Source organism: Clinocottus analis, unplaced genomic scaffold, assembly GCF_023055335.1.
Source record: "Clinocottus analis isolate CAN_PGR_092001 unplaced genomic scaffold, fCliAna1.0.p SCAF_1, whole genome shotgun sequence".
Classification (NCBI taxonomy): Eukaryota; Metazoa; Chordata; class Actinopteri; order Perciformes; family Cottidae; genus Clinocottus; species Clinocottus analis.
Genome location: NW_027175820.1, coordinates 11,779,810 through 11,799,068, shown reverse-complemented (window position 1 = coordinate 11,799,068; position 19,259 = coordinate 11,779,810). Strand labels below are relative to the sequence as shown.

The window sequence follows — 19,259 nt, the reverse complement described above, 5'->3', positions numbered from 1 at the left end:
TGCTTGTGTGTGTGTGTGTGTGTGTGTGTGTGTGTTTGTGTGTAAAGAGAGAGGAAGAGAGAGGGCAGGGAGGCAAGCATAGAGGACAAAGATAGCTTTGATCACATTGGAGTGTCACTAATGTCTTGCTCTTCACTGCTAGAACATCTGAGGTACCATCACAGGTGTGGAAGAGAGCGAAAAGCTGGCAGCACAGAAATAGCTTGTTTATTCTTTTTCAGACGTGATTTGCTCAATTTTGGTTCTTGTTTATTGTTAGTTGACACCCGAGTGATAATGTTAAACATCCTACTGTCCGCACTGATCGATCCTGACAGGCGTCTCAGGAGCTTCAGGAGGAGCGAGCGACTTGCATCAATACTAGTATGTATCATCCTTTGGGCATGTTAAACATTATTGTCTGAATATGCATGTTTTTGGGAAAAAAAGCCTTGATGAATCCTTGTGGTGACGACTGTATGTCTAATTCTTCTTCAAATATACTTTAGAAAAGAGTACGTTTCTCTGGCTGAAGTAGAGTTGCAGGTTTTAGAGCGGTTTATCTGTCTTGATGCTTTTTTTTGCGGTGTGACCTGGCCTTTTTAAAGGTCGTCCTCTGCAACCCCTAAAGACCTGTCTGCTACTCCTGAATGGCGGTATTTTAGCCTTGTAGGTTTATGTCTGGTGGGAATTAACCCTCTAGACTGCCAAAAAAAAGCCCTCCTCCACAGAGGAAGTAATCATTAGAGGAGCTAGATTCAGGGAATGTGATTGCTCAGTTTGTTTGGAAAAGATAGGGTGTGTTCCTGTGTTTATATGTTTGCTATCACATTTACTGTGACCAAAGACACTGAAAACTGTAAGACTATAATGTCACGATTTTGGGTTTCTCCTGCGACCCACTTTTAATATTGCATTTGTTGTTTTCTGAAAACAGAAATAAACTGTGAAACAATACACGCTGAGATTGTTGCATCCTGTGGGTGGGGTCAGGTTTAGGAAGTCATGGGAACTTAACTGAATAGCTTTTGTGGTTCCATGAAGGTGTCTATCAGCCGCAAACACTTTCTCAACAATTATCTGTGCTGAGAAATATTTTCAAATAATTACTCTATTGATTCATTTTGTTATTGACAAAGCAACCGTTATAATCACCAAGAAGTGAAATAATGTGGGTCACTTCTTGTGCAATCAACTTAAAAAATACATAGTGGGCTGTTTTGTTATAAAGATAGACTTCCTATTTGCACTGAATTTTGACCATTACAACACCGTGCCCCCTCCACCTTCCCCAACTTGATATTTTCAAGACTACAATAGTACTGCTTGTAATATTACAACCAACCCAACATTAACCATCATCATCACACAGTGAAAGTGAGCATTCAGCATCAGCGGGGACAGAGGCGTCACTTCTCCTTATTGTATCCCGGACTGTTTATTCCATGGGATAACAGGGGCGGGCACTCTTTTAGCTGCGATAAAAATAGATAATTAACCAAAAGTAAATACAATGATGAGTAGTAATATACGCTCCATTCTTGTTTGACGAAATACAAATCGTTATTAGACGAGACCTTTTGGGGTAAATAGACAGTGCCCCCATTTCTCCAGAGTTTCGCACCCCTCCGTGCATGTAATGGTTCGCTCCGCCCAGACACGACACGGCCGTTGCTCACAGAGCCGAGAGCAGGGAGAGCTTTGCTCAGCCTGCCATTGCTGCACACCGTCCGAGTGATGCCGACTCTTCCCAACTTTTCATCCAGAGGTTAGCATCGAAACGTCAAAGCAAGGTGGTCTTATTTCCTCTTTTTTTCCACCCGAGTTTCTTCCATGACTCGATACCTGACCGGACTACCGTTAACGTTTCAGGCAGCGAAGATAAGATAATGGACTTTGGACTTTCCACAGGGCTTTTCGTGACATGGTCCTCGTCGTCCTGGATAAAATAAAATAACAACGTAGCCCGGCGTGGCGGCAGCTGGGCGAAAATTCAACTGGAAGGGAAATACCGCTCTCACCCCAAGTGATTATCATTACAAAGACACCGACAACTTTTAACCCGTCACTTTTGAAGCGGAATAAGAGTTTAAAATGTCTTCCAAAGCTTCAAATAAGGTGGGTGATCTGGCTGGATGAAACTCAAGTGTTAGCTTCGTGTTTTGTTCCAACATTATTCTGCTAGCTCGCGTAATGTTAGCTAACGTGTGGGATAAACTGGCAAGCTAACACCGTCTTAAACATGGTCAACTGTGCTGAAGTTGGGACGTGCAACTTTGTAGACTGTTGTTGTTAGTAATATATTATGCTTCATGGGAGAGGTGTTTGTGTTTGGCTAAACCTCAACGTTACACATAGTACGATAACTTAGCCTACAACCTGCCATGCTGTTTCTACTGTACGTTACTATTTTCATAATAATCTGCTTTAAACTGTTACTGCTGATAAGCCAGCCCTATATAGCCCCCCAGCGGTGTTCACATCAGGTCTCAGCTCAGCTACCTGTTGATATCTGAAGTCGAAGTCTTGATAGTTTATTATTAAAAAGTTGCAGGAAATCCCAATAAATCCCCAAACTAACTATAGCCTCTGAGGCAGAACTTCTGCCAAGGAGCCCCTTTTGACATGCCAGAGATCCTCGGAAACAGTGGACCATAAACTACATTTGATCAAGTTAGCCTTATGAAAGTCCATTTTGAGAATAGTTTTGTTTTAGATTATGTTTGTTTGTTTTGTAGATAACATCTGTTTTTAACTGATGTAAAAGGATAATAGTCCGAAAGAAAGAGACACCTGTTACACCAAAAGTGGAATTAGTATAGTACATTTTGTTTAATGCTTGACTTTTAACTTAACTTTAAGTAAATGAACTTCCACTAAATTTAGTTAAATGTATCATTTATTTATGAATTATAACTTATGAACTATTTACCATTTTTGCCACGCTTTTACTCACTTATCAAATTACAGTCCTCGAGGCTCATTGTTGACAACTTCTAGCTTACTATAACAGCTATGCACATTGTTGTCTATTAATCAGTTCAAACGGCTTGATAACTATCTGTCAAGCCTACTACTTATATTGTCTATCAGCAATAAAGGCATCATAAAGTCAATTATGTATATATTATAAGTTTATTACAATTGTAATTTTTCATACACCATGTGAGTTCATGCACCATGTCTTTAACAAAATAAACAAAATACATAAAACATAGAATATTAGAATAAAGTAATTGAGAAGTCTTGATAAATATTATTTAAGGTCAATCCTCAAATTGGACTTAAATATTTGTACAATGTATTCAATAGTTGCTCTCTATTTATTTTTTTCAGTTTGACAAGTGAGGAATGTGCTGTGTTTGTCTAACAGAGGTGGTGATATTCAGGTTTGGTCAGTTGTTCCAGTCAGACGAAACCAGCTGGTGACGTTATGCTGTACTCTATCTGATGGCCTTGGTCACACCTTGACATTAAAAAACCTAATACTACACTATGCTTACAGTTGGTAGTGAGTCAGGGTTTTCTTATGCTCATCAGTAATTCCAGTATTTCACGATTACAAGAGGTAGGATTTAGACATTTGAGCATTGTTTGCTTGAAATTATAACTAAAACCATAATATAGGTCATTTAGTTACCTAAGTTGTAGGAGTCAGTAGTCTGAGTAGGGGAGACTAACCTGTGTACATGCTGGCTGTTAAGAATTAAAAGATCCAATAGCTAGGTTTTGTAGTTTTATTTTCAGGAAACAAACAAACAAACACTTGTGCTGGATAACATGCATTCACGTTCAAAATACTTAATCAACAGTGTACTGTGGTGATACACGGTGGCAAACAGCAATAAAAAGTAGTCAGCAAAAATTAAGACTCCCCATCTCAACGCCTCTTCACAAAACTAAACTACTGAACCTCTGATATTCCTATTGGTATCCCCAACACCACATGACAATTACTGTAACCAAAAAAGGTGTACAAAATGACACAGGCTACACCTGCTCCTACACATAATAATTGGATTAAACGGATGTAGATGTATTCCTTGGGACAACATGAGCAGTGGTGATCAAAACCTCAACAGAACAGAACAAACAGTTCTGAGTTTAGTTTTATTGTTCAGGTGAATAATTTATTAATTTGTCTTTTTCATATAGCTTAGCATTTTCCAAGCATAGAAAAGCTATTTGTTATTTGTTTGTTATAGCATGCAATGTTTATTTTCATAAAGAGTTTTTCATCAATTTATCTAAGAAGCAGAAACATGATGTCAGGATTTGTTTTCATATTCCAAGCTAACTTATTATTCTTAGAGTTGGGCAATATGGTCTGCCAGTGGAAGCATAACTTAACTACAGCACCATTGAGGTTTTCTTACGTAAACAAATTTCCTGAAATATTGAAAGAAGGTCCTCTAGGTTTACTTTCCATCTTACATCTTGTCCAACCCTAAAAGCCTAGTAGCGCTGTGTCTCCTTTAACACACAAGACGTAGTGACTTCCTTTTACGGGTCACTGCACTGATGAGCTGACAGGGCAGACAGTAGTCACATTAAGCATCTAAAGCTGCTCCCAGCTGAGACAGCCTCAGCTAAATTGTGTGGTAACAGGTTCCATCATGCATTGTTAGAAATAATCTGTGAAACAAGAATGACTTGCCTTCTACTGTGTTAACCTTCTGTTCATCACTCACTGACCAAGTATGAACTCCCACTTGATGAATTGTGGTAAACTGACATTACAACGGTATTAGTCACCTATCACGTAAATCTACGGTTAATGATCAACTGTAATAAAATGTTGCAGCGCTGTTTTTCAGGAATAGAGTATCGTCTATGAATGTATGTTGACTTCCTCTCACAAAGGTCAGTATTGGTAAAAACAAAAATATGGCAGTCTGTCTCACCTAATCTTAGTTAAGTTTAAGCTGTTTTCATGTCATGACAAGCCGACACTACAAAATAACAGTTATTGTTAATTGCCGTTTAGAGGAGGATGTGTTCCAATGACGACGGAAAAGGAAAGATCTTTCTGCTTGGTGCTAGACTTCCTGCTCTGGCACCAAGAAGGGAGGAAAAAACAATGCCTGCGGTTACATGCATTCGAATTACTGGCTGAATCGGACTGAAATCGGATTATCCCGTTCATGTAAACACCTTTGTTTGAATAATTGCGGTCCGACTACGATACGATGGATAACTCGATCCGACGCGGTTGATAATTCGGACATCCCGGCATCTAAACGGTGAATCGGATTAGGAACTGGACTATGCGCCCTTGCGCATGCTCAAGATCCCACCGCTCTCCTCCCTTCCTCCCGGGTCGTAACCTGGAAGTCGAAAGAGACGATAAGTTGTCAGTGCCGGGAGCCGGCCGGCAGAAACAAACAAACGTAAAAGTCGGGTTACGAGACGATACTACCTTCGGTGAGTGTCCTCGCTAGCTCCCTGCTGTAGCCAGCTAGCGCTGCTGCTAGTTCCCTGTTTGCTCTCCGCTAGCTCCCCAACAACCACCGAAGGTAGCGTGGTTCTCTCCATTATGAAGACTGAAGAGGTCAAGCGGAGATGGCTGTATCACCACTAGCTGTAATGAAAACAGCGCCACCTATCGTATCGGATATGACATGCTTTCGGCCAATGATTCGATTTATTCACTGCCATGTATATTAGGATAATAGCAGTTACCCCGAAAGAGAGAATAGTCCGACTAAAGCATGATTCGAATTAATACCATCATGTAAACGCACTGACTGTTATCAAAGCTGTGAGACAGAGAAGACTGTCAGTCATTTTGATGCACTTTGAGAGCCGAATGAAGAGGCGAGATCTTTGAAGAACTTTGCAGTTATAAACGGTTGTATGCTTTAGTGAATAATGTAATCATAAACATAACATGGATATAAAAAAATAAAATGTCAAACACGCTTGGAAAACAAGATGGAGTTCTTGTTGAGATGGGTCACGTGGGTGGCCAACAGGTTACTGTTAGAATAAATACTAAGTTGAAATTGTAATTTGATTCATTACACAACCCTAGTGTGCTGGTAGAAACATTAGATGACACACCAGCAGTGGAGTAATAAAAACTTTTTGATAAACTTGTATTTGGTTGTTAATTTAAGATAAAAACAAACAATGGTAAAAATATACATGACATCTCTACAAATCATTTATTAGTATAATCTATTTGATTGATCGCTTTATTCATTGTTTTTCAATAGATGAATAACACTAGAAATCACTGTCATGAAGAAGAGCTTCACTACATTAAATGTTAGCCTTTTTTATCTTTGTGTTTGGCCTTCAGCCATTTCTGTTTACTTTTGTGAATGCTTCACAAAAAAAGAATCAGGATTAAGAGCCTCAGCATTCCCTCTAGCGTTTAGGCTTTTTGAGTAGACAGACAGAAACAAGTGGAAAATGCATTTGGATGAAGGGGGTTGTATTAATTAGAGTTGCAGAGTCGGCCAAGAGCGGCCTCTATTTTGCTTTGGTGATTACACACTCATGTACATCAATGACGGAGGGACATGTTATTAGAGAACCAAGTGCGATGGAGAAGAAAAGAGACCTGGTGGTGTTTTGGTTCTGTGTCCTAGGCTCCTCGTCTTTATCGGAAAATCAGGGCTCATTTGGCAAGTGATAAACGGAGGATGGAACAGCTAGTTAGTCTGTGATCACCATCCAATCATAGATCTTTTACCTAATCTTCTGTTGATACACTTCCCAGAGTGCCTTCAAATGCCTACATTTTAACAAATGAAATGTAACTTTTAAATCGTACAAATTATTTTTACATTATCTCCATGCGGGAAGTCTTATTGCTATAAAATATCACAGAAAATCTGGGTTATCATTTTCACAGGTAACACAATTGGGCACAATCAAGGTCATTTTGAGAACAGCCTCTGGTAAAGGGAGACCAGGGAACTCAGGGTCACTGTAGACAGCATCTACTGCCCAACCGTATGAAGGGGGCTGAGCAGCCTCCGTGTAAAACATTTAAACACAAATTGCACCGCATGCTCCACACTAATTTAATCCTCTTGGCACCATCAGGCCATTCTTTGATATATGGGCCGTGTCTACTACCGAACACTTTACGAAGTACACTGCAATACAGTGCACTATAACACAGTGCACTAACATCTGTAGTGCACTGTGTCGCTGATAAGCGCTGTATCAAATGGAACACTTACGTTAACCAATTGGCGGAAGTGACGCACGCAAATCTGCTCGCAAAACTAAAACTGACAAAATGAACGCACTTCTTACCCTATTTTTGTCCCTTGTGTTCCCCTTTCTCCAACCTATGTGGAAACTGCGACACCTCCACAATCGCAGAAGGAGGATATAAATAAATTAATAAAAAGCTGGCGAAATGGCTCCTCCTCTTCCGCTACGTAGCCAAGATGGCGCCCGTTCAGTGCGAGTAGTGTCCATCGCTTTACACTACATTTTTTGACCGTTTGCAGTGCGCCATCCGGGTACTTTCAGTGCACTGAATTCTGCTGGTTTTGTCAGTGTGACGCACTAAGCACTGAAAGTCAGTGCTTGAAGTGCTCGAAGTGCGCAAGTGCGCGGTAGTAGACACGGCCATGACCTCAGATTACTCTCAATAAGGAACACAGGTGTAGGCTATCTGTGTATAAGATGAAAGGGCTGCAAGTTTATTATAACATCATCCAGGGGTCTGTTGCTTCAGATGGGCACCAGTGGTTTGAAATAGTTTTTAGGTTGTTGTAACCTATTTGGATCCTAATAGAAGTGTATGAGTTACTTTGTCAAAAACAAATGTTAAAGCATCAGTCCACGGATCATGAGAGACTTTAACTTACACAACACATGCACAGTAAGCTTCATATAAGTATGATCACGTCCAGATGCCCCGATTCATTGTCGACCAATTTTGAAAAAGAAAACAGTGGGCTGGTATGATCATAATTAACTACTTGTTACTGAAGTATCACCTTCTGTTAGTCTGGTTACAAACATTGAGAGAAAGCAGCTGTTAGTGTTTCAATGCCAGGAGACTGGAGTGCGGCAGTTATCAAGGACATCTGACCTGCTTATCCTTTCATCCCTGGAGGGAAATTCATAGCAGATACACACTGCAGAGAGAGAGAAAGAAGAAAAGCAGAAAATGTCTTCTGAGGGAGGAGGTGATGTGAGGAGGGGTTATTGGGAGGGTGAAATGGAGAAAGGAAGGAGTGGGAGGGAGAGATGCACCGGCTATAATCTGAATCACATGGCAGATCTTAAAAAGACTGCCTTTCTCCTATAATCATGGCATTATAGCTCTTGGGATTATTCCTATTATAAAGCACATTAATGAATGAAATACATATTCTATTTCATTCAATGTAACAGAGTGGCGTACATTTCTTGCAAAACAATCCACAAATATAATTTGACCAATTGTGGAAAATGTGTGTCTTTGCGATTATCAAAGCATGCTATGCAATAGATGATTGACAGTTATCTGCTTTACTGAGACATCAACATAAACCCTCCCTAAACCCTTCCTTCATAGAATGAGAGCACCACTTGCTTGGCTATCAGTGGTCTCCGGTTGGGACTTTCTGGAATAACATGGGTGTGGTTCTGAATTGTTGTTAAAATTTCTCCTCAACTTTTCACCAAAATCATTTTTGGGAGGAAACGAATAACACAATAAGTGGACCATGTAGTCAAATTATTATAGATTAAAGGTTTGAAAGTTTGTTAAAGCAGAGGTTCATGTACAGTGGTCCCTCGTTTATCGCGGGGCATATGTTCCAAAAATAACCCGTGATAGATGAAAGTAATCAGCTTTATTTTTTACCATTATTATACATGTTTTAAGGCCGTAAAACCCCTAGCCACACACTTTTATACACTTTTCTCACACGGGCATTAACATTTTCTCACATGTCTTATTTAAACGATCTCAAAGTTAAAACTTTTACGGATTTAAAAAAATAAGCCCAAACATTTTTAACAAATTTCATTTTAATGATCAATCTACGAGGTCCTCTGACCGTGCCACTTTGTCCTGGTGCCGCTAAACTGGCTTTTTAGCCACACATATTCTGTATTGAACGTATTCTGTGCTGTGCAGGAGACACTGCACGGAGAAGATTGATTGACAAGGTGTACAGTACAGTCCCTTAGCCAATCAGGGTGCAGAACACAATGCGCGTTCATACTGTACGCTGTAAAAAAAAAGTGGAAATCGGCGAAACCGCGAGTCCGCGAAAGGTGAACCGTGTTACAGCGAGGGACGACTGTACTTTTAATATAGTGTAGTGTGGCTGAGTGAGGCTAGTCCAGCAGGATATTGCAGCAGAACCAAAAATACATGGTAGCAGACTGAGCACTCGTGGTGCCAGGAAATGTCCATAACACCCTTTTATGTTGAGCGAGAGGTTCAATTCTGATATTGACCTGACAAAGTCTAAATATTATCCCATGGATCTCACTCAGGAAGACCAGCCTGGCACTAGCACTGCATGATAAGGCCACACTTTTGTTTGAAGATTTAAACAGCTGCTGGAATAAAATGATCCACCACCTCTCACTCACCTGCTGATGTCGTTGATTGAGATGGATGGATGGAAACCCTGGGTCTTGATCAGTCCCCTTCCTTATCAAACAGCCAGCCTGTCACAGCTAGGACACTTCAAGTTAGCGCTGCATCCTTTCTAAAAAGGCAGGTCTCTGCAGGGATTTATCATTCCCACTGCAGGCATAGGGGATTTGACATGGGGTGTTTTGTGTGTGGGACAGAGAGAGCGAGAGAGAAGAGAAGCAGTAGGGGACAAGCGAGAGTGCATGTGGCAGCCGTGGCTCAGCTGGTTAGGGAAGAGAGAAAGAGGCTGGAACAGATTCATCCCAAGGCTTGTTGCCCTACATGCCTTCACATACACACACACACTGCTGTGTGTTCATTTGCTTATCTTTTGCAATATTGGTAGAAAAATCACGGTTTCTTTTTCCTGGGAAACAGTCACCCTGTGGTAGACATGATAAAGGCGTAATTATCAGTATCTGTGTACATTTTCCAGATATCAGACTTCTGTCAAGGGCCTTTGCTTCGATTTAGGGCCCTTTTTTGCCATTTAATTCATACAATTCTTCCCTCTCCTTAGTATAAATATATTTCCAAATGCACATACTGAAATCCTTCCACCTCCCGCCCTTAGGTGTTGTCATTAAACAACTCTGTGCTCATCTTTATCTCCTGTTTCTGTTTGTCTGTTAGTTTCCACATTTTTTAACAATTTTGAAAAATGAAAACAAAGTAGACAAAGGACCGAGAGACGGCCTTGACGCCGTATACAAACATGACCAGGACAATTACTTGGAAAATGGAAATTTGGGATTGGGCACTGAATGTATTAAATGTACCGACCACAAATGAGACAAGAATCACACACTGCAGTTTTTCCACCTCACTCCTTTTTCAAGCAGGAGAGCGGGCACCAGCTTCGGAGACTTACCGTCCCAGCTGCAGCAACTCAAGTTCAGCCGGTGTTCAGCCCACTGTTCTTCTCATTTTCTGTCACCAGTGTAATGTTAGCATGAAAACGTAGTGGAATTAGCGAGCTAAAGTTAGCTATCTAACTAGCCAGCCGCTAAGTGAGAAAACAACAACTCAATCTCCAGCTTTTGTAACGCCTTGGTAATTTCCAGAACATAGAAAGGACAGAACAGGCTTGTGCTAGACAGCAGTCACTGAGAGTAAAAACAATAGATGCTGCGTGGAGAGGCGGGGTGGAGGGTCTGATTAAAGGGATGCAAATATTATTTTATTTTATGATATTATAGTCATGATTGTCCCAAATTCATGACTATATCAGACATGCAAATTAAGGGCTGATTTGTAATAGTAGATGGGGTTTTGAGCCACTTTCAAACATGAAATGCAGGTTTTTCAAAATTCGGCAAAATGCATCGACGTATTTCATCACAGTACAGTGTAGATACTCTTTGAATTCCAGAACTATAATCCAGTGTGCAGATAGTCAGTGTTTTCCTTTATCATAAATCTGTTCTGCATCTTGCCTAAATATGAGATTGAATATGTGCTCAACTACCCTTTTGCATCATAAAACATGATTACCTGAGATGGATGACTTCATACCAGATAACATCAAGACATACTTTTATTTTGTTATCGGCTAAAAGTGTTCACTAATGCAACAAGTCCCAGTAAATTTAGTTTGCATACAGCAGTGATTCCCACAGTGGGTGCTGCATCATCTTGGTGTGCCTTGAGAGCAGGTCACAGGTGCAGAATATTTATCACATAATTCTTCATTTACTGTGGGTTTTTAATAGCATTTCAACACCTCAAAAAATTACAATAAATATAAAAATCACATATTAAGAACTGAAAATTGCAGTTGAAAATTGCAACACACTTTCTGGCTTGGGACTTTTCCCGCAGCTCAGTGGTACCAAAAATAGTGACCTATGTAAAGATCTGACTTGCCAAAGGGCTCAAAGACATGCTGAAACATCTCAGCCGTCAATAGAGACCACTCAAATAATAATCCGATTTAATTAGTGATGAACGGATCATAAAACTGACGGTTCAGCACAAACGAAAAAAGGAGCACATAAAACTTTTAGAGATCTTTGATCATGTTTTTTTGCCCCCAATTCTAACGGGCAATCATTGATGATCCATACTGTAGGTGGATGCAGGTCCCTATTGTTTAGTTAAAGCAGCTGGTCTACAAGTGGTTTGCCACCGTCCCAATAATCATTTCAACTGCTCTGAAGTCAGTGTACATAAATGATGAGGAAATAAAGCCTTGTATTGTCATGAGCAGTTTTAATTTTTTGAAAAACTGTATTTATTCAAATGTCTCACAAACATTTTTGAGATTACATGCGAACACATAATCTGTTAAAATTGACCTTTGCCCGATGTCTTTACTAAACAAAGACTAAACACGTCATAATGTAACTGAACGGTATTTTGTCAGCTGTTAGCAACGCTGCCATTTCCTGTCAATTTAAACTGTCTATGATTTAAATACGGATTGGTTGTTTGCAATGTAACATAATTAGAGATCGGCGACTAAAAAAGGATAAACGTCGATATCCTGATTGCATGGTTTACTGGAAACCATGAGGGTGGATCTGTACGGTTTACAACACTTTGACTTGGTATCAGATTCTGTAGAGGATGTGGATGTGTTCCCCTCATTCCCGTTTGGCTTTCAGTTTTCAGTTGCCAGCCTTCTGAAAATAGCGTAATGATTTTCACTCATTGTACATACACTGCTGAATAACAAGGCTTCATTACAGATTTCCTTTTGCACATTGTAATTAGTTCATTAGGTAGATTTGAGGGTGTACGCTTCCTCCCTAATAGGGGTGCTGTGCTTTTTTTAGATGCCATTAGAATTAATTTGTGTATTATTTCTCTGTACTTGTGCATCTGTTAAAGAATGCATGCGCCCCCTCCCTATCTCTCATCTCTTTGGGGAATGGTAATTATGTTGCCAGTTAAGTGCTGGGAAAATGGCCGCTCCAACAGTAACTCATTAATTCACCATAGATTCTGCCCCACAACATGCCTATTGTAGCAAAGTCCTCAGAAGGCTTGGGAATGCCATTGAGTGGGCTTGGCCCCTTGTTTATGGCACCATGTGATTGTGCAGACTGAGTTGTGTTTCAGAGTTGCATAGTTTAAAAGATGTTGTGCAACTGAAAAATTTGAAAGTCAAAAGGTCAAAAAGTAATTTTGGACCCCTTGCTGTGTGTGTGCGCCACGACAGTGAGTTTCACCACTGTCCAACCCTGCCATAGGGTGAGGTGGCAAGCATCATTTATAAACCTCAAAAATACCAATGTTTTGGTTTTGCAATACTCATAACACAACAGGGACATTTCTATAACCCTTTGAACCCAGAGCTTCTTGTTGTATGTTCTTTAACAACTTGTTATGCCCACTTGGTGTAGTGTGTTGCAAGGAAAAGTTAACATTTCTATAAGAAGTTCCTTGCTGATACTAGATGTAACTGATAATTTATTGTCACTTCACAACCCACAGCATGAAAATGGAGGGTTGTAGATGTATCATTCCTCTTTTTTTGATTTGCTCTTATGGTTAAATGTAACTGTGGCTATGTTAAGACAGCATTACCTAAATAGGTGTTGTACAAGAAAGTGGGTTAATATACATTTCTGGTGATAATAGTTTTTGTATCTAATCTGTTAAATTGCATGCGATTCAATTACTATATTATCACATTTAATTCTGTTGTTGTGATGTTCTCTGTCCTTGCTTTTAATCCCAGTGAGACAAAAGAAGTAAAAAGGATTCAAAGTAAAACAGGGAGGCAGATTGAGGCTATAAGATCCAGAGTCTGAGGCAAGGAAAAAGTGAGGGAAACCGTTTGGAATGAGAAACCTGCAGAGTGAGAGAGCTGGGCCATGTCTCCTTATCGGCACATTCCTGTCGAGTGCATGTGTGAGATGGGAGGGGCAGGGCTGGAATACTGCGTGGGAATACTGATAGGGGTGTGTGTGTGTGTGTGTGTGTGTGTGTGTGTGTGTGTGTGTGTGTGTGTGTGTGTGCGTGTGTGCGTGTGTGCGTGTGTGTGTGTGTGTGTGTGTGTGTGTGTGTGTTTGGCTGAATCTAAAGGTTCCCGTGCTGGATCTGGTTATCTTTTTCATTGGTTTAGTTTCCAATTTGTTTCCACAGACGCAAAAACAAAGGTGTGTGTTTGCGTGCGCAAATTTTGGATCCACATGTCTATATACAGTCTACCTTAACCAACAATGACAGCCCATTTAGGGCTGTCAAAATTGCTCAAAAATGACATTTGAATATTTGCTTTAAAAAAACATGTATTTTGGAATATATTCGAATATCTTACGTTCACCTTCTTGTGCGAGCTCTGACGGTAGAGAACTGTCATTGGTCAACCGATTTTAGGGTTGCCAGATGCACGATAATTATCCTCCAAACACAACCATTTTGAGCCTTCGGTACGATACTACGCCGACACCAATCTGGCAACACTAAGCACCTTGTCACCTTGTCGTGGCTGCGGCGGGGGTTGCCAGATTCACGATAATTATCCTTTAAAATACTTTTTTTACATTCGAATATTAATTTTCATATTCAAAATTCGATTTTTAACAACTATTCGAATAAATATTTGAATTTTGAATATTTGTTGACAGCCCAAATCCCCATATGCACTCCTCATCAGCTGATGAAACAGTGCTGATACCAATAATAAGTAAAAGTATGAGAACCCAAAAATTGCTGGAAACCGTGGCTGTTGGATTATCTGTCAGACTCATATTTTCATATTACTTTCTAATCGACCAAAACATCAACCAATCGTGACGTTTTTTAAGTCCTTGACTTTGGTTTAATTATTATTTTACAAAATGGTCACAGTAAGTGGAGCCATATTAAGGCATTAAATTTTAGGTAATTGGGTGTCAGATTCAGCCTTGGACCATTACCATCTACACCATCTGTAAAAGAAAAGCGTTCCTTTTAGCAAAACATCTTCCAGCTCTTAAATACATTCTTCGCTCTGGTGAGGGTGGGCCCCTCAAATCCGAAGAGTGAGAAGCACTGACCAAGAGGCTATTTGAATATTGAAATATGTGACAAATCCAAAAACTTGAACTAAACCAACAGAAAGGACTTTTTTAAGTTGAAAGTTAGAATCCCACCAGAAGTCACCACTGGGTGACCTCAACACTGCCTGTCTCTCTAGGCATAGAGGAGCTCGTGTGGTTGAGCTCAGATGACTTTGCTGGGTAGGCGGCACATGAGATCCTAGCCTAGCCTAGCTGTGTGTCTGGTTCAGTGGTTAGCAGAGAACAGCCGGCTGAACATCAGCTCTGTGGAGCTGCACTGTGGTCACTGGAAATAATGATCAAGCATAGGAGCTGCAAATGGATATTACACATTATATCTAAAGTGTATACAATTAACAGTATAATCAAGTAAAATGTTGATTGTATGCTTTCCCTGTTCAAATTGTAACTCATCAGAGCAGAGCTGAAGTCCCTCATGTCTAGTTTTCTGAACATTGAGCTTAACACAAAATATGTTTAGGTAATTCATCAACTGCCTAGAAACAGGAATGTCATTTGTCTTTGCTAAACTAGCAAATGCCTGCACAACCAATACAAGTGCTCTTTTACATTTGATCTGTATATCTCACTATGGAACTGTATTCCTAAAAAAAAAAGCCCTTTGATGTATAGGCTTTAGCTTCCCTTCAAGATATTGATGGCATCTGATTGTTCAAATGTCATCCAATGCAACTAGGTCTGGAACCTTTGCACCAGTTTCACATCGCACAAGCATGATGAGTGGTGATTTATGCATGGAAATACCTGGAGTTGTCAGTATCAGAGTTTACCACACTTGCATGTTCTTAAAGGTTTGTTAAAACATAGATTGACATATTCAGCTATGTTGGCTGGGTAAAAGTAAAATAGAGGCTAAAACCCATGCTGAAAGAAACCTGTTTGCTGACATCGCACTGGTCTTAGTTCTACATCCTGCTATTGTCCATCCAGTTATCCATCCATCCGTGCATCTATCCATTTCACTTTGTCTGTTGTCATGAGACAGCAGCAGTAGACTTCAGACAGAAGCATGGCTCAGATTAACGTTTTAATCCAAAAGCCTGGATTATAGGTTTGGTATTTTATTCCTACCCTCACTATTCTAGCAGTGACTCTGTGACAGATAGTTTTCAGTCGTGTCTGTCTGTCTCTGTGTGTGCATTTGGTATATTATGTTGAGGAGAGTCCCGATAGAGGGGTGTTTAGGGGGCTTTATGGCAGAGTAGAGCTACTGTTTGAGACTAATTAACTCAAGCATATTTGAGCATGTCAGCACAACAGTACATCATTGCTGACTGAGGCTCTGCATCACTACCATCGTCATCTGCCTATTGGCTACTTGCCCTCATCTGCACACCCATGTGTGTGCACACACTTGCAGCCCTCTCCTCCCATCACAGTAATGACCTGCCCTAAAAATGGCTGCTGCTGAATTCATCTGTTAAATGTTGGAAGTGACGACCAATATTTTGTTTGGTTTGTTCGTTCATGTGCACTTCACAGGCTAGTACAGTAATCCTGAAAGACAGAATGTAAAAGCTTACATTAAAGGCTTTAATGCATTTCCTTGTGTTTTCTGTTGAGTGCTTGCCCTCCAGATAGTGTGTGTGTGTGTGTGTGTGTGTGTGTGTGTGTGTGTGTGTGTGATTGTGCGTGCGTGCGTGCGTGCGTGCGTGCGTGCGTGCGTGTCTCTAATTATATGTTGTTTGAGTGTACTCCTGCCCCACTCTTTCCTTTGGGTCCGGTAGGAAGGGAGATGCGGTTGCTATGAATTCAATTGCCCCAGTGACGAGTAGAGCTGCTGGTAGAGGCGTATTTGTAGTTGAACTTGTGCATGTGTACGGGAGTGCCTGATAGCATGATGAAAAACCAAAGTTTGACCTCTGTATTTAAATAACAACACAGTGAGATTAAACTCACTAACACTTAACCTCTAAATCTGGAGCAAAGCTTTCCTTGCAAGTCGTAAGATGAGGTGAGTATACTAGGAGGAATTTTCAATAATGTGCACAGAGATTTCTTCTCTAGAAGCTGAAGCTATTTCCTGCAAACAGGAAGTGAGTGTTTTCCTGTGGGTGATGTGGCTGCTATTTCTTACATCCTGCCTCAGGCTATCAGGGAAGAGCAGGCACACTGACCTAAAGCTTTGTCAGGATTTTACCTCATACTTGTCGTCATCGAGACATTTGCTGCTGCCAGCACCATTGCTCAGAGATAGAAATACCTTTACCTCAGAATAATCTGATGTGAATATAGAATTTTTCTTTCTTGGCGACAGCACTATCAGCCTTCATGCATTCTTTGTTCTTAATTTTTTAGACATTTTCATCCTTTTTCTCAAAAACTGCTTCTTAAACTTGGTATTGGTTACACCCACTTTGTGAAGTATTCCTTTAAATCAGATGAAAGGACGTTTGATGGAGGGAGGGGGAGAGTAATGAATGGCCTGCTGGACAACCGTTTCACTGGTAAAGCACCAATAAAGAGCTTGTATTATACTTCTTCCAAACCTCTCATCTCATGACATTATTCTTCAGAAGATGACCTCATTTTCACCTGGTTCTTTGTTGATTTCCTTTTTATTTTGTGGGGGGAAAAGTAGACTCCTCTGTGTTTTTAGGCTGTGCTTAACGCTGCCAACTTGGGTAAGTGACTCAAGTCCACATTTGTGGCTGTTTGTGGCTGAGTGCCTATATTTCCCAAAAAGGCCAGTGATGTTTATCAGCTCACTCTTAATTTGGTTGCAGAATGGATGGTTTTACAGAGCACAGATTCTTAAGAGATTGGCAGCTTGTTCTCGGTACTCGGTGTTGTTTCTATGTACATGTGAACATCTTTGATCACTATGGAGACTAAGAGTCTGTGTGAAGACATGCATGCTTGACCTGACCCTATTTATCAAAGCTTTCTGCAGCAGGTTATTATTGTCCGTTTCATCACTCATTTTTCCAGTCTGTTCATCAGTATGCCATTCCCCAAGAACTGGATTAGGCTCCGTCTTTGAAGACCCTGAGTAAGCTGTTATCTTCTGTCCTGGACTCTGTGTTATAGTGGGCCTGGCAGGGCCAAGCCAGACTGGCTCTAGCTTGAACAAAGAGGCCCTTTAGTCTTAGATCATGGTGTGTGTCTGTGAGTGTGTGTTTTTGTGTGTGTGCGAGTGAGTGTTTTTGCACAGACAAGTACACATGTTTGGTGGCTTCTCTTTGTTTCCCAGCCCTGGGCCTTGCTGGCCAGAGCTCAAGCCTGACTAATATGGATGTATAAATACACTAGGCTGCCGTCAGTTTGTGCTACATCAAGCACACCATTGTTTCCCACAACTCTGTGACTTCGGAGATAAACCACATCCTTTGTTCTCATCGGTATTTTTATTATTACTTTACTCCAGAAAAATGACTTCATGTTGGTTTTGGCCAGAGATGTTCTGTAATCTTTGCTTGTGTATGATGTGAAATGGTCCTGTAACAAAATACATGAGAACCAAATTACCATGTTAACACTGTTACATCTTTTCCACATAGAAAGTTCCTCTTTCTGAATTTTTGTTAATGACAGATGAGACCACATTGGGCAGTTTTCATCCAGAGCCCAATTAATACAGGATTTTTTTTAAGGCCACAATATAAAGTAGTAAAAGCATTATTGACACGTTGTTTGCCACAGAGGAGCAAAGTATGGGTATTTTGTTTATTTACTTTCCAGCATTGCATCACACCAGCAAGCAATTTACACGCAAAAGACTTATAACACCACCGAACCGTTTATTCGGCTCCCTTACTGAGTGCACTGTCAAAGTATAGCTACTTTAAGTTTTCTGTTTATGTTCCAAATTGTTAAATTTGTTAGTGTTTGTAATGTCTGTTAAGATCATGATGGCTTGTGTGGGTAATTGTGGGTCATTTGTTTGGTTATTTATAGTGTAAACCAGTAGTTGCTGTTACAGTTATTTACCTCAGCTGTGTTTTTTTTTTTTCCAGAAAAAAAGATATAGGTCAATGTCCACTGACAAAGTGCGGAATGATAAATCGGTTGGGTTCTATTTTCTTCTCATGTCTCAGTAAAACTAAGCTTAAGCTAACACATTACTTGTGCCTGCTGCTTTTCTACCCTGCATATACCTCACACTCAATCAGCCAGCCTGTTAATTACTGTAATAATCTTATCTGAGAGACTGAGCCTGAGTCCCAGTGGACTAAATATTCTAAGCAGCCTAAGAGGACAGACAGGTTATCTCTCCTTCACCATGTAGCTTTTACCAGTTTACGTAAACACTGTGAGCCTATATCTTATTGATTTTCTAAAAACCTTGTTTTAGTTGTCAGAAAATCAAGTTGCTTGAGTTTCAGTTATTATTTTGACCACAATAACATAGTCTAATGCGAACTGCCACTGTTTGCCAAAAATATGTGTCTACTTTTCAACGGACAATGGCACTCACCGGGTGCATTTCTTCCATGGCCATGCGCTGTGATTGGCTGTAGGTCAACTTGAAAAGGCTGGCCGTGAGCCACCTTAACGGCACCCCTCACCCGGACCGTGTCCCTTCCCAGAGCTGTGCTCACTGCACCCTCTCTCCCTGCGGCGAGGAACAGGGCCTCCTGCTCCCGGCGCGGTCGTCAAACGCCCCGTGCTGCCCTTAATGCGGGAATGACGGCAACCCACCAAACCCGTATTGAAACACA

The 19,259-nt window shown here is 40.6% G+C and overlaps 1 protein-coding gene across 15 annotated transcripts in view; it reads left to right on the top strand.

The window, feature by feature from the left end:
• The window catches only part of tjp1a (tight junction protein 1a), a 91,811-nt gene that overhangs the window by 38,504 nt on the left and 34,048 nt on the right, over positions 1-19,259 (top strand). The window contains exons 1-2 of one of the 15 annotated variants that reach the window (XM_068583491.1): positions 1,708-1,772; positions 1,891-2,097. The exons of 13 other annotated variants lie outside the window; for them this stretch is intronic. In XM_068583491.1, coding sequence (XP_068439592.1) covers positions 2,074-2,097 — 24 coding nt within the window. In that variant the 5' untranslated portion in view covers positions 1,708-1,772; positions 1,891-2,073. Of the gene's footprint in view, positions 1-1,686; positions 2,098-19,259 lie in introns of those variants that run through there. One more of the 15 variants, XM_068582633.1, reaches the window with a different exon arrangement.